Raw genomic sequence first — 17,121 nt, forward strand, 5'->3', positions numbered from 1 at the left:
CAGTAACGAGCGTAGCTGTCAACTAATGTTACGGAAGTTTGGCGCTAAGTTAACCCTCACTGTATTCCACCGCGCGCGTGTGTGAGCCGACTGAGAGCAGGCAGAGAAATCACATTTGACGCTCTAGACATAACGTTACATCATAGCCCGCAAGTCTCAATAGCAGTATCGATAAGCTTGCACCTTTTTATTGATTTTCGGGTTCTGAGAAATTTTGGAACCGGGTCTCGACCCCCATCCCTAGGAAAGAGCAAGCCTAATGAATAAAAGCAAATTTTGTCCTTAGCTCATTGCATCCAAGTCTAGACATGAAGATTATTATTTCCTCTTGAAGGCCAGCATTGTTCTACAAAAACAAGTATTTTTGTGAGAAAGAATAGTTTAGGTAGAGTCAGAATATTTTTAGTCATTAAAAACATGAAACATAAGCCATAGAAAAGATTTGAATGGCCTCTTTGACCTTGACTCTTGGGTCCCACGATGATAACTGAACCATCTCCACCAACCAACTTATTGACTTTGAGGATGCACTCACAGCAAGATGCAGACCAATGCTAGTTTCAGTGCAAGCTTGTAAGAAATCACCTGAATGGCACGAGAAGTGGCTAAAGCTCTGGAAAATTTGTGTGTGAAGAATTATTTTTGTTTTTGTCTCGCAGCTACTGATAATGTGCTAACCTGAGGGATGGATAAAGTAATAACTTGCTATATAAGGGGTCGTACATGTTGTTTAAAAAAGTGTTAATATAGTAACATCTTGAACAACCTAAAATTTCATCCTCAATTAATAATGACGTAAATGCCTTTTAATTGTGTGGGTTTTTTTTAATTCTCTCAACTTTATTAATCAGATTGGAGGCATGTGACAACACAGGGCACTCACGGTCAAAGGGAACGCCCCCTTAAGTCGGAATCCCGAGAACCGCGCTATGCCGACTTCGTGATCCAAGATGGCTGTCGGGGTATCAACAGTTAGTGAAAGCTCTAGTTTATACTGTTTATTAGAACTTCGGTGTACTTGTGTCTCATAGAAATGTTCGTACACAAAGGGCTGTCCAATAGCTGTATGTGGTCGTGTGGCTACAGTGTTTAGTATGAGTAAATACCACACAACGCGTTATTTTTTAATCAACCGGCGTATCAATAGCTAACCTGGCTAGTTGTAAACAACGGCTGGCTGAGCCAGGTTTTCCGACTTGTTAACTGGAACGCCGTCAACTTGTTTGTGACGTCATTCCCAACTCCGACCTCTGACTTCCGAGGTAAATGGAACGCACCATCAAACAGACTTTAGTCTAGGTTTGTGAATGCCAGTATGGTTACAAAAAGTGGTTACCGGACATTTATGTATAGTAATACTAAATAGAAGCTTATTGATACCAAAACAACAATAGAGACAAATAAATAAAACTGCGCAAATTTATTTTCTTTTAATTTTACTGTTTCTACCCTTCTGTAGGGAGACTATTGGCACATTAATGAACTATATCTGGTAGTGTAAAAAAATTATACTTGCTGTTTATGACTTTGTCTGTAGCAGCTAGAAACAACATATTTGAATAAATTAAAATGTTTAGAGGACAGATTGCACTTCACTGGAAACATGAAACCACTCGGCTAATAATGTATGGTGAAAAGCTGGAATTTGTGCTTTATTTCTATTTTAGGACTCATCACAGTTATGCCTGTAGAGGTATTATCACTTGCATACATTGCCAATTTTTTTTCTTCTTTTGGCTCCTTTTCATTTAGCTCATTAAGTAGCTTGTTGGTGCACTGATGAATTACTGTTAGAAAGAAGGGACCAGTCTTATCTAAGTAACAGACATCAGGGAATAACTATTGAACATAGATGGATGAACTCTTGTGAAAACAGACACTGATAGATCAAGCCTTCCTTCCCTGTTCCTCCTGAGGCTGCTTTTTTTTTTTTTTTTTTTAAAGATATTGCCTGATTAGGACAAAAAAAAAAAAAAAAAATAGAAGTCAAAGCATCAATATGCTCCACATATCCGACAATAACTGAAGCTCCTACTTCACAGATATATTGGAGCTGCAACACTGTGTTGGCATGCTGGCAGCTAATTCTAGCAGAGAGTTTTGTTGTTGACTGGAATTAAGAGTTAGAGATGGAGAGAGAGTAAGTGGGCAAACATGGGTCCTTGAATGAAGAGGGCCGGCATAGCAACGCATATAAGAGAGCGAGGAAAAAGACACATTCAAGTAGACTTGGTAACAGACACAGCTTAGCTTGAATTAACCTGCTGTACAAATTGCATTCCTACAAAATGTCAGACTCTATTTTGTGTGGGTGTTTAAATGGCATCCAAGATGGAGGCATGTAGCACTCAGAGCTTTGTTTGTACTAGTTTTTCGAGAGGCTATAACACTCTTGAGTTTGTACCCTTAAACTGTGTTTCTACCACAAAACCAAATAAAGGAGGCAAACCTGAAACAGACCGTGACATCAATAATACTACACTACCATGACATTTGGAGGGTGTTTTTATTTAAATTCATACCATGACTGCCTCTTTTACTATGTGAAGCCACAGAGGTACAAATCTATGTTTCCAAGTAATACCACAGGTACAGAAAATATTAGTTTCTGATTGGCTGGAATGTGTCTGTTAAAACGGTGTAACGCCTCGCTATTTAATTCACTACCATTCTAAATTATTGTACAAGGTATAATGGCAGGTAACCATAGCAACAGTACTGCTTCTTGATTACCAGATACAGACCAACCCGTGAGTACTACAAACAAACTTTGACCTCAAATTAATCACACCCTGTCTTGTATTTCTGTGTCGTAACTGCAATAAAACTGTTTTACATTATCTCTCACATGTTATACAAACATTATGTAAAGGACATGGCTGGTACATGTTTCCTTCAACACATGTGACTTGCTGCTTGGAGGTCGAGGTAGTTTAATCCTCTTGCAACCAATGAAAATTGTGTTAAAATACTTACGCAAATGATAAGGCTCAAGGCATTAAAAGGTATTGATTCTCCTGCCTTCCCTATTGTGCATATCTCTCTCTGCATCCCTATTGCTCTTACTATCTTCTCATATAATCCTAGATTCACTGGGAATTTAGGTAAAAATACACCCATATAATCAGTCTCTATCACAAAGAGGAAATATGGTAAGAAAAGCACCACATCCCCTCTAATTGAAACCCAGTGGGTTTGCCCTATTTGCTCAAATGAAATTCAGCTGGTAGTTATTTACATTTCTCCGCCCTCTGAAAGTGACTGTGCATGTGTTGCTTTGCAAGAGAAAAATACAAGCAGCCTCCTAATCAACTGTGTGTGGACAGTAAGCCCTACATTTTCTTATCAAGGGACATTGCATTAGTCGCCTTCAGTTACAACTTAGCTATTATTTTACACTATAAAAATCCCCTAAAGCTGAGTGCATGAAGGAAAGTGACTAAAAGAACCCTGGAGAGTCATGGTAAAGGGGGGACAGTATTTTTAGAAAGAAGCACATAGCCTTTCTTTCACCTCTGTGCTTGGTTTGATTCTCTAATCAATTGATCAAACAGCGGCACTCGAGATGATTGAAGGCAGTGCTGATGAGCACACTCAATTTTATCCTGCCATCATGAGGAAGCACGTCTGCAATTAAGATGGACAGATGGCAGAAAGAGAGAGGGATGGAGATGTAGAGATGAAGGCAATGACAGGAGGCACTAAAACTACTGTTCTTTGGTAGGCTCTCTGTCTCATGGGACGCAAAGAGGGCCTCACAGACACGCGTGTTTTATCACTGAGCCTCATTACTGGTGACATCTACACTGAGGGACAAAAATGTAAAATTTCACAGCACTTCAATCGCTGCCACATATTGGCTTCTTCAGAAGGCGTGTTACAATACGACAGCAATATTTAGAGCCTTCTCCATCCTTAGAATATAGAATACATTTAATTATTATTTTATATTAAGACTAATTAATACTGAGCTTATCTCCTTTTAACCAATGTGTATAGTCTACAAAAAAATCAGAATGACTTTACATACTGTTGGACTAATAAAAGCTTAGGGTATGCAATTTATTTCGCAAGCATTTTTTGTTATTTTATGTAATTCTCTTAACATCCTAACAGAAATCAATAAATCAAATGCTCTTACACAAAAATGAATCCAGTATCTTTGGGTGTTGCAGGCCTCTAATAAGCATAGCCTATTATTTCATTTGATCTGAACACACACAGCAGTATCGGTCCAAATGAAATGATTTGCTGGCCTACCTGCTTGTCTGCCTACCTACCTACTAGGGATGAAACGGTATGAAAATTTCATATCACGATTATAGTGCCCAAAATCAGTATTATCACGGTATTGTAAAAATGTGCCAAAAAAGATTAAAATGTACTGATACACAGACTGAAACCATTTCAACAAGTTTTATATTGAAAATTACAAATACAATTGCCATTTTGTTTGCATAAAAAATGAAATAAAAGCAAATACCTTTTGTAAACATATGAAAATCATCTAAGTGTGCATTATCAAGATTTTGTATTTTATATTATATAGGTAATACAATGACCCTGTGGACAATTACATGAAAACAAATCGATGTAGGGCTGGGGCGATTCATCGACGTAATCGATTACATAAATACGTCGACGTGCATGTATGTACAGATACAGAGACGCGTCTCTGCATCTGGTGTGGGATTCTCCTGGACAAGCTCCAGCTAAAAGACCGCGCCTATTTCAGACAGACACTCAACAACGTGCTGCTCTGTGAACTGGAAACGGCTTCACTGCAACACAACTGCTGTCCACGAACACGTGAAACGAAAAGTATCCCGCAGCACTTTGTCTAGAAGGCAGCACCGCAAATCGTGTTTACTTTCTGTCGCCACACAAGCATGGCACATTGTCAGCACGAGGACACTTAGTATTTCTTCATTGCCTTCATGTTAAAAGTAATTTCTGCCCTGTTGCTGTCATGGTAACGTAACGTTACACCGCGAGTCATGTAACGATCGGCTGATTCATATTTTCTGTTTATTTAACGGCCACGTATGAGCGAGAAAACAGCTGAAGTCTGAGTCATTTCAGGTGTTCACTGATGCAGAAATACATTTTATTATCATACTGCATTACTTAATTTTGAAATGAATCCATGTCAGAAACATTTAAAGTTTTAAGTAAAGTAGCCTAATTAATGTCTGTTATTGTTATCACAACACATCAGTGACGTGAAAATTTGATTCATTTTAAGATTTGCTGTTATTATGTGCTTCATCAGGATGATTAAATAAAATAGATTTATTGATTAGACTGTTTTTGATATTTATTTTGGATAAATTGTTATGGTAATCGAGTAATAGGCAACTTTTCTTTCTTTAGAATAACAAAATTAATTATTTATCGACTAATCAAAAATAATCGTTAGATTAATCGACTTGAAAAATAATCGATATGTACAGCCCTAAATCAATGTCTTTAGAAGAAAGTGATAGTAACTGCAATGAGCCCAAAAAACTGACAAATACAGAGGAGTCTGTAGCATTTCTAGATATGCTGGTTGGATGACTAAACTACGTAACGCGTTATCATGTGCAGTGGATGAATAGTCTGCCGACACATGACGCGCACACAGCAACAGAACAACGTGTAGCATTTTTACAAGAGCAGCAACACTGAGAGCTTCAGTTTACACGCTGTTCGCAAGTCAGCGAGACAAACCAAAGCTAAAGGTTAACTTACCCTGCATTCACTGTAAGGTTATTTTCTTCAATCAAGTTTCCCTCAGCAATCTCATAAAAACTAAAATACGACCGGACTTCAGAGTGACTGATAAATCTCTGCAGCGTTGTCTTCCGCCATGTTGTCATTGACCCAAACAAACACACATTGCATTCTGCGCATTGCGCGCCTGCGTCTGGGAGACGCTGGACAGTGTTTGCTGTGAGATTATAATAGCGCGGTTAACAGTACCCGGTTATCATGGTAATTAAAATGTGTACGGTAATAATAACCGTCGGGAATTTTACCATGGTTTACCGTTAAACCGGTAATCGTTTCATCCCTGCTACCTACCTACCAGGGTGCACTCTGTTTGTGCACTCATTGCACATGAAAAAGGGGAGATCTCTGGCTTTCTCCAGCATTACCTGCCCTAGCTTTAATGATTACTTAAAGCCTTTGACAGTAAACAAGAAACAGTCCAGTGGCATCATTCATCCCCTCCCCTGTCATCCTCCCTCTGCTGCTGATGTGAAGAGACTATCTGCAGGCAGGTACTGCTGGTATAAAGGGGAATAATGGGGTGATTAGAATTTTACTAAGTTTCATTATACGCATAGCTAAATTGTCTCAACAAATACCTGCAATTAGCGTTGTTTTTATCTCGCTCACATCAGTTTTGTATTAGCATAACAAGCTCTGTATGACTGTGTAAAACAAAGTGTGGTTTCAGAGTTGACTGTGGGCCAGTGGTGGGCCAGTGGTTGAACACCTCACATTTAATTACACTTCTCACAAACTGTACCCCGCTCTCCCTTTATACACGTCATGTTCTGAAATCTACAGCATAACCCAATGTATTATTATATGTAGTTTTCAGCAGTTTTGAAAAAGTCATGGAAATCTATTTCAATAACACTTATCAGTAAAGTGATTATTTATTTTTTTTCCTCCGGATTTTCCAACCTGAAAATGTCACCCACGTGAATCATGCAAATCTGTTTTAAAAATAAAAAAATAAAATAAAAGTAGTCATGCTGCTCTGTTCTCTCCTCTGTGTGTTTGACCGGGAGCGGAGCTCAGCTCACACACAGCTGACTTTTTAAGCTAATAGCGATTTGTTAAGAACAAGCTAAAACAAAAGCCGTCAGTATGTGTTATTTATTTTTACATAGCGCCCATTCATTACAGAAGATATCTAATTGCACTTTTTGAGCAGCTCTAAACCAAAGTCTTTGTAACATTACTGTCAGGTTGCTCTGCGGCCGCTTGTTACAATGTTACAAAAACAGCGACAGAGATGCATCGTCTGCAGCTGAAGCAGTTAGACAGAAGATAATAGTGATAATATAAGGAAGGTCAATGTGCTCCTTAATGTCACTTTTAGACCAAAAAAAAAGTCGGACATGCTACACCAAACTTTTAATGTTGAAGTCATTGTTCTGCATTGATGATGAAGATGATATACTTTATTAATCCCGCAAGGTTTTCTTTGTTTTCACTCTGTAATTATTGTTAGTATTTACACACAAGTCTGCAATACACACACATGCACAAACAGGACTCATAGCAACACACGGAGAGATGTCAGAGCACTCAGTGCGGCGCCCCGAGCACTTAGGGGTTCAGGGGCTTGCTCAAGGCCTCCTTTGGCAGTGCCCAGGAGGTGAACTAGCACCTCTCCAGCTACCAGTTGAAAAATCAATCGCTGATAACCCCTTCAATCGTTGATAGCTGATCCAATCGGCACAAGCCTAATGATATGTATATTTCACGAGCGAGTAGTGTTGTCACGATCCCCAAAATTATGACTTCGATACTATACCTGCCTAAATATCTCTACCGATACTGAAATGATACCACAGCAAAAATCTAAAACATCAGGAAAAGTAATGGAATAATAAATGACAGGACATGAAACTTAAAATTTTGTTTGAGCGGAATTGCCTTAAACCTGCATTCTTTCTAATGGCCAAAAGTGGGCGTCACTGTTGGTTGTAAAAATTAAGTCTGATTACATTGGCAAAATTAGCTTTCTTCTCAATTGATTTATTACCTCAGTAAAAATATTCCTAATGAGTTTTATGATCTCAATTTTCATGCTATATTGTCTTCAATATAGCATGATCATTTTGTAAATTATGGTCCCATTTAGATGAAAATAAACCATAAAGCAGGGTATGTTTTCTTTCCAAAACTTAGGGTCAGAATCCAAAATGGGTCACAGGCCCATTTTTATTGGGTTGCCAACTGGCAGAGTAAAATTCTTAACGTTACAATATGTAAATATGTGAATAAATGATCTTTCGCTACACTTGTCTGTTCAGCTCAGATGCTGTGAGGTTTTCTCTAACTCTTCTTCCTAACCTGATCTTCTGTCCACATTCATACAGAATTTTTATGTCTATAGTCTGTAATCTTTCACTGTCAATCCTATGATGTCTAAATAAAGTACCAGGACCAGTTTATTAATTTTGGCTTCACCAAAGCAATTCAGAATGTGTAATATAAGGGGAAGTGCTCAGTAATGAGGGTTTTGAAATCAATAAATTGGACGAATTTGCAAAGAAGAATCCTTAAAGATGTCTTGCTTCAATATGACACAACATACTTGTGTGAATCTGGCTTTCCGACTCTAGCATACCTGAATAACCAATTCAGAAACAGACTAAATTCTCAGCATGAGCTCAGATCAGCGCTTTCAAAAACTAAATGCAGAGTAAAGATCAACTGGTTGAAAACCAGCCACATACTTCTCATAAAATTTAGGTCATGTCAAAAGACATGTTGGTGATGATGGGAGGGGATAAGAAAATGAGAGAGAGAAATGGGTGAGACACAGAAAGGAGAATAGACATTTTATATACATGGTTTGTTTTGCCCTTTATCCATAGTTTGTAAATGTACATGTATTTTTGTAAACTTGGGTCCCAGGGAGACACCAGATTTCTCTTGAGCTGAAAAAGTTTGTGAACCAGTGCTTTAGGGCATGGCTATTTTGTGATTTGCTAGTAGCTACAATGGCAGTGTCCAACTTAACATCCGGTCAGAGTTTTACTGGCCCCTTGCATATTTTTACTGGCCCCGGGGGGGGGGAAATGGAGAAAAATAACACTATTACTTTATTAATCGTATATACATTGTAATGATTTATTCAAACAACAAAGAACTGATTAATTTTCTTATATTTATAACGTTTGAAAGATTTTAGTATACCTTTTTTTTTTTTTTTCTTTTTTTTTCTTTGATTTTCCCTTGAATGTGCTATTTGCTTCTGCATATTTAAAAACACAAGGACAGGGAGGGACTTGTTGCAGATATTGATTGGCGTTTACAGTAGCCATTGGCGCTGTGTTATGCCCCCAACTCGTCTTGCAGACTCTGTGCGGACTGATTCCAGCTCCCAGGGAGAGAAATCTGCGGCCAGACCGAAAGAGGCCCATCTGACAATAGGGAATATAGTGCCGAGGCGGTTTTCTTCCCTGGTTTGGCTCTTGGCACCCTGGGGCTGAGTCAGCTAGGACTGCTAGCTGACTGGTTAATTGAGCTAACTAGTCACACATTCAGACGCGGTTAGCAGATGTAAAGTTAGCAGTTTTAAAAATTAAATTTATCTCTCCATCAAGAAACTCACCTCGGTTCTATATTCCCTGTATTATGCACATGCATAGTTCCCAGTGATGGTATATTATCTATTAAAATAGATAGTATTTTTACACTATTAACATTTAGAGGATTTAGAAAGCCATTGGAGAAGGTAACATTTTTTTATTGATAAATTTGAAGCTACATGTCAATATTATACTCACAGTTAGGACTGACGGGTAACTCAGTTTTGTTTTTTTCTTGTGGTATCAATTGTTTGACATCCTGATAAACATTCCAGTACAATACGCTGCCATCTTGCAGCCTGTTGGCAAGTGTATTTCCAATTAGGGTGATTGAATTGATTCTGGGATCCGTCTTTGTAAAGGTCCTCTCATTTCTCTGCTGTCATCCACGATATATTCTCTCTCACTCCTTCTGTCTCTCTTTTCTTGTCTTTGTCATTCCCTTTCTGTCCGTTCACCTTTGTTTTCTGTCATCGTCTTTCTTTGAACCCAGAGAAGAGGAAAAGGCGCAGTAACTAATGGTGCTCAAAAAGCTGCAGAAAGGGCTGTTTTTGTCTCACTCCTCCAAGCCTGTAATAACCACTTTTGTGTGTGTGCTCTCTGTTTGCAGGAGAAGGGGAAAGCAGAAGGGAACATCGATCAATGTGAGTACACTTACTGTGTTCAAACCAAACAGCATTTTTCAAAATATGCCATGTTGTGCTCACTGACAATCTTTTTTTTTTTTTTTTTTTTTTTTTCTGCTGCTGTTATTCTGGCATACACTTTGGCTTTCTGATTGCTGGGAAATGCTGCTGGGAAGTAATTCAAATCTAAATGGCAACCATAAAATTGACCATGCAGCCCGTTATGGAGAAGACCTCTGATGATGATATAACTGACAATCTGAAAAATCCCTCTTGTTACTACATTGCGTTTATTGCTCTACTGTCCTCGGAGGAAGGGTATGAAAGCATTTCATATATTTAAATTTTTAAATTATTTCAGTTATCAGTGGATGCCAAGATATAATCTACCAACCACTTGCGGGACTGTTTACTCAGCTGCATTTGACACAATCTGAAAGAAAATGGTAGTAAAGCTTTTTCTTTAATAGTGTGAAACTCAACTGCAGTGTCCACCATCCTCCCCTAATAAAACAGCCACACAAAGTAGAAGCATCTGAAATCACTCACTCCAAGTGACAACCCTTCTCCAAGTAGAAAATTATATTTGTCAGATGAATAATTATTCAGCTGTCAGTCATCTTCAGTCCCCTGTCAGGAATGATTAAGTAATGTTTTTTTGTGTTTGGTCTCATGGACTGTTTTACACTGCAGTAATTGCTCAGACAGTTGATTCCCTGTAAAGATGATCATTCACATTCTTGACTAGGAACCCCAATGTTAGTCTAGCTGTTGAGAGAGGGAAGGAGCAGGGCATCGAACCACTAACCTGACAATTGACCCTTTGCTAAGCCATGGCTCCCTTTAGACAAACTGTCGGACCTGTCTGACTTTTATCACGCCGCTGCCACACTCTATAACTGCACTCCCTGGAGAAATATTGTCTAATTTTTGAAAAAAATCTCAGAAAGAAGCACACAGTTTTGCAGTTGCATTGTGCATTTGGAGGTTGTATTCAGGCTTTCAAACTGACGTGAAAAAAATAAAGGCCGAAGCCAAAGTCTACTGATCACAGAGTAAAAGTGAACCACTGCATTAACGTTTCCTCTATTGAGAACGAGGATAACGATATTAAGGATCAACACTGTAATAGTGACTAGAGACATGCCCAGCTGTACAGGAACAATCAATAAAAAGCAGAACAGTAGGATATATAAATTACAGTCAGTAGTAAGTTAGCTAGCGTTAGCTAACTGTCATTACATTAGAAACAGCAGACAGCCAACATTTTTCTGAATTTTTAGGTTTTGGAATGAGAATAAATCGTACTTCTCCTTTCAACTATTACAGGTGCCCCAGGAAAACCGCTAGAATAAAGCTAGAAAACGAATCCTTCTGAAGTTAATGGAGCGCAGCAATGAAAGTGTCAGACATCAGCAGCAGTGATTGGCCAGCTATGTTTTCGGGGTGTGGCTTAGCGAAGGGACAATTAAGGGCTAATGGCTAAAATCCACTGACTCTGGCTAGGGCGCGTTACGGCTGCGCCGCAGTTGCAGGAGCTAATTGCGGCCATTGTAGTCAATGCTTTTGTGCATCCCTCATGCGTCCCAGAAGCGGCTCTCTGCTCCACTCCGTAGAGAATAGGTAGCAGGCCTATTTTTGCTGCTAGCAGCATCAAGCAGCACAGAGCAGATCGAACCAGGCAGGAAGTCAGACATAGAGAATCCGGTAAATTTTCAAAATAAAACACCCTGTGGAGACTCCCGATCGTAAAACAGCAATAAACACGGTTAAAACGGACACAAAAGGAAATCATTTAACTATACAGCCTACCTAATAATAGTAGAAGCACAATATGCAAAAACTGATTACCAAATCAACAAAATGTAAACATGTCAGCAAAATCAGGTACGAAAAATGCTCTGATTCTGAAATGCTCCCTGTGGGAAATGCAGCCTGAAGTTGACGGAAAGAAACGGGGTCACATAGAGCAGTGAAGAGGGTAGTAGTAGCACGAAAATGACAAATTAATAACAAGTCCATAATGTGGGGCAGGCTGCATGCTACGCTGCTCAGACGCTTCTCAGACGCTTCTCAGACGCTTCCAGTGGACTTCAAAACCGTGGCGCAATCGTAACGTGCCAGAGTCAGTGGATTCCCGGTGTAATCCACTATTCCATCTGAGCTACAGCTGCCACGACCAGAATTATGATACCAGTACCAATACTAAGTTAAATAAATCAGACATTTTGATGTATTCTGCCAAGTAATTTTGATGTTGAAGTTTTGTTTTTTTGTGAGCAACCCTCTACTTTTTTTTAGTGTATTTTATTTTTTATCAACCAGTGGACTACACTGGAATTAAGTTAGAAATTTGGTGTTCCAACTCCTGCCATGGGTTTGGTTATTTTTATCCATCTCAGCTATAGATTTTAAACCATATAAATGCACTGATAAATATTTTGCTCTGCTGCAGTTCACAGCCAAGAGTCTTTTTGATTTGTTTTCCCTTTCGTGGTTTTATTCGAGTGCCCTGTGTAAGTAAATGCCCACTACAAGTGATGATGCACCTGAATTTCAATTCAGGATTAAATGCAATCTTTCACAACAATCCTGATATTGTTGTTAAGGGCAATGGGTGTCAGAAGTTTGATGCAGGTATGTTATGTAGACAAGATCGTCTCAACTGTTACATTTCATTTCTGGTAACCAAAAATGTTTGTTTTCATATCCTTTTGTTTTTCACTGGTGGCTTTTCCATTTGTTGTGAAAGGTGCTGTCATGTAGCTGCATTGGGAAAACTCATTCTTTACTCCATGTTGTGTATTGCCTAAGCTTTCACATACTTTTTTATTGGCCGGCTGTGTTGTGTATTTTGCTGTATTGTAGTGCATGACAGAGACATTGAGCGGATTGTGTGTAAGTTACTGTAATAGCAATATTTTCAGGGCTGACTGCTTCGTATTGACAAGTGACTTCCTCTGTAAGCATTAGGCCCATTATGATGTGTTGTCTTCATCACCACCGTAAAACACTGTTTCTCTGCTTGCAGTGCAGAGTTCTCTATGCCAGCTTTTACTCAACCTAAACATGACCCAGAGGGTTTCTTTTGTTCAGGTTTATTCAGCATCTAGTGCAGCATGTGTTGTTACCACTGGATGTTTGTTCGCTGATTTCTTTTTTAACATTGTAGTATGTGGAGAAACGTAGCTTCCTATGTGATAATTGCTTTTCTATCTGTGTACTCCTTACCTGCTTCCTAAAATCTGCTGCAATAACACACACCCTGATGGAAAACACATTGTGAGCTGTTTCTGTGACAGGCGTTTCCGTTACACTCTACCTCTCCTCACAGATGTAGGGGGGGGAAAAATGCATTGGTGGGGTAGGCTGATGGAAAAAAAACAGAAAGGCAGCGCTGCAACGGGAGCAAAATGTGAAAAAATTAATACATTCAGTAAGCTGCAAACATTTTGCAGTAGCTCACTGACTGTGCAGCCACCTTTTGTTGTACAGTAGCGTATAGACTTGTTGGCAGAAATCATATGAGGTATGCTGTCACAGGAAGCTGTTGGAAACACCAGAAGAGAAAAACAGTTTGATTGAAGGTCATGGCTTTGGATTTATATACACTGGGCCCATGTAATTTTAATACTTGTCTCCATAGCTTATGGTTCAAGTGACAAACTAATTCTGTCCTGGATTTGTGCACAATTGCATTGCTCTGCGGTCGACTAAGGTCTTCCTTTGGTTAAACTTTTGATTATCCCCGTGTCTGCATGGGTTTTCTCCTGTGCTTGAATGTGAAGATTCATCTATGTTGAAACCACTCTGTAAATTAATTTGTCTACTCTTGACCATTGAGGGTTTTACTCAAAAAACCTGCCCGCAATGAGGTGGAGTTGGTAACGTCCTGATCACATGCACTCACGAAATCAAATCAAATATAACCTCACCAATTGTGTTTTCACAGGGACCTAATGTTGTAGTGTAGTCGATATGAATTACTGGATATTAATATTCATCTGCAACTTTACGTAGTGGTCCAAGTAATATTTATTGGTGCTGAAACATTTGACCTGGTTAAGACATGGTTAAGCGCCACAAATACTGATATACTGAATATCTTGTAAAACAATTTGATTCTGCTGTCAAAATATTATTTACACACATGGATCTCCTCCTGTTAGGACACTGTTTCCATCTTAATTTAGCCTTATTCGTTTAGCATTTCTGGTTTACTGGATCATGTCCTGCTCAGTGAAGTTAGTCAGTTCTCAGAGTGAGTCATTACAATGGATAACGAGATTCAATTCTTTACATTGCAATGTGTTTGACTGTTAATGACGTGTATAGTAAATGTGTTAGAGGAATCGGCATGGAACAGCAGTTGATGCTTTTTGTCATTCTGTAACTTTGAGATCAGATGGCAAATAAATGAATTTAGGAGCCCCGAACAATAAATCACAGAACTGTAATATAACAAACTATAATACAAGTAGGGCTGGGCAATATGGCCAAAAATGTCACGATAAAGTTCCTATCATTTGATATCAACAATTACATGATAAATGTCAAATCATCATTAAAGTTTAAAGGCTGATATTGCTCCTGAATGAAAGTTGAAGAAACCAGATGACTAATTGTGGTTTTAAACTTTTCTTTATGGTCAGAACATGACAAACACTTGATGCCAAATCACTTAACAAATCTGAGGTAGAACATTCAAAACAATTATGATAAAATCTTTTACACATATGCATGACTAAAATCTTTTTTTAGCCCCTTTTCCTCAACAAAATAAATATTTTAATAGAAAAATTAAGTGATAATTTGTTTGATTCACATGAATTAAATCAAACATTTATATAACTTGTTATTGTTATTGAGGAAAATTATATTGTGATAATTATCATTGTCTTTTTTATCCAGCCCTAAATACAAGTAGTATACATTAGCCATTGTCAGATTGAGAGAATAAGGGTGCTTTCACACCTGTATCGTCTTGTTTTGTTCCGAATCAATTTAATACGTCACTTGTGTTCACACCGCACTGTTTAAAGCGGTCCAAATCGCACACCCTTCCAGGGCTTTCCTTACGCCATTACGTCACTACCTCATGCGTACAGGTCACGCATTCCATTGTGGGACATCTCCATGACAACAGTAACACAAAATGAATCGCGGGTGAACTTGGTGCTGCAAAGAGGTGAAATAGATGTTTGGTCAGAACAACACATCTCCCAGATGTTGCACACCACACACAAGAATGCTGAAGCCTACGAGAGGCTCAGTGATAAAATGAAAGAGGGGTTGTGAACGGTCCGTCGAGCAGTGCTGCACAAAGTAAAAAAAAAAAAAACCCCTCCCAACCGCAGTAGGCCTACATAATTCATCATCTAAAGGAATTAAAATTTCCCTATTAATCCTGCTTTTCTTAGTCCAAAAAATAATCATTCTATGAATATTCCTTATGTAAACCGATTTCTATAGGCTGTACTGTCTATCTTTTTGAGCTGTGGTTCTATATTACTATATTTTATCTTTTATACGTATGTGTGATAATGTCTAGTATGCGTGTCCAATATCTGTTATGCCAGTCTGTGGTATCTTTTATTCTCTGCATGTGTAGTCAACATATTGGCGTTTTCCTCTTTTTGTGTATGTCTGGATGACCGTATCAGTACCAAGATAAGGTGTATTGCTCAGTGAAAGGCTCTGCAGCACTGCTGACAGAACGGAGTATTATTGACAAAAAATAGATAGTGGAGGTTGTTGCTTTTATATTTTGGGTTTTACATGTATTTCTCATGGTGAGGTGATACTATGGTTTGGCAGGCTCTCATAGTGGCTATTTTCTATGTTGCGCTAATGCTCTTTCTTTGTTCCAAAAAACCCCCTTTAAACTAGGTACCGAGAGCTCCACCGTGTAACCACAGTCCCCACTGTTTTTCTTCATTCAAAGATGCTGTATATGAAAATATTAAGTCTACATCACCTACTGCCTGTCTGTAGTTAGTCAGCAGTCTGTCACAGCTACTGCTACAACATCAATTCATTTTTAGATTAATTTAACTACACGAGATGTAATGTATAGGCTTATTAACTTGGATTTAAATCTGCTTGTTTTTTAAATATACAGGGTTTTTTCTGGCTCAGAATGGGCCTTTTTGGGGGTGACCATGCGCAGCAGTAAGCATAATTGGTACACATAAAGAAAAGGCAATGAGTTATCTTATGACCAAAATCTATGCATTTTCCTGTTGTTTCTGGTTATTTGATTATATTTACAGGTTACATTTTATTTTGATAGTCTGCCTAGTCTATAGTTTATGCAGTATTTGTAAAATTTAAACAGCTTATTTGTTAAAATTAAACTGTTTCACAAATAAATGGTTTTCCCTGTGGTTAAGCTTTGATTAGGGTAAATGTTACTGGATTTATTGTAATTTCAGATCATAGGATAGGCTACTATATACAGTGGGTACGGAAAGTATTCAGACCCCTTTAAATTTTTCACTCTTTGTTTCATTGCAGCCATTTTCCAAAAATCAAAAAAGTTCATTTTATTTCTCAGTAATGTACACTCAGCACCCCATCTTGACAGAAAAAAACAGAAATGTAGAAATTTTTGCAAATTTATTAAAAAAAAAACTGAAATATCACATGGTCATAAGTATTCAGACCCTTTTCCGTGACACTCATATTTAACTCAGGTGCTGTCTATTTCTTCTGATCATCCTTGAGATGGTTCTACACCTTCATTTGAGTCCAGCTGTGTTTGATTATACTGATTGGACTTGATTAGGAAAGCCACACACCTGTCTATATAAGACCTTACAGCTCACAGTGCATGTCAGAGCAAATGAGAATCATGAGGTCAAAGGAACTGCCTGAAGAGCTCAGAGACAGAATTATGGCAAGGCACAGATCTGGCCAAGGTTACAAAAAAATTTCTGCTGCACTTAAGGTTCCTAAGAGCACAGTGGCCTCCATAATCCTCAAATGGAAGACGTTTGGGACGACCAGAACCCTTCCTAGAGCTGGCCGTCCGGCCAAACTGAGCTATCGGGGGAGAAGAGCCTTGGTGAGAGAGGTAAAGAAGAACCCAAAGGTCACTGTGGCTGAGCTCCAGAGATGCAGTCGGGAGATGGGAGAAAGTTGTAGTAAGTCAACCATCACTGCATCTGATG

At 38.6% G+C, this 17,121-nt stretch overlaps 1 protein-coding gene across 1 annotated transcript in view; it reads left to right on the top strand.

Annotated features, from left to right (window-relative positions):
• Positions 1-17,121, top strand: part of fstl4 (follistatin-like 4) — a 247,835-nt gene that overhangs the window by 11,444 nt on the left and 219,270 nt on the right. Inside the window, exon 2 of the mRNA XM_046038829.1 lies at positions 9,934-9,967. Coding sequence (XP_045894785.1) covers positions 9,934-9,967 — 34 coding nt within the window. The remainder of the gene's footprint in view (positions 1-9,933; positions 9,968-17,121) is intronic.

This window comes from Micropterus dolomieu, linkage group LG23 (assembly GCF_021292245.1).
Source record: "Micropterus dolomieu isolate WLL.071019.BEF.003 ecotype Adirondacks linkage group LG23, ASM2129224v1, whole genome shotgun sequence".
Taxonomy (NCBI): Eukaryota; Metazoa; Chordata; class Actinopteri; order Centrarchiformes; family Centrarchidae; genus Micropterus; species Micropterus dolomieu.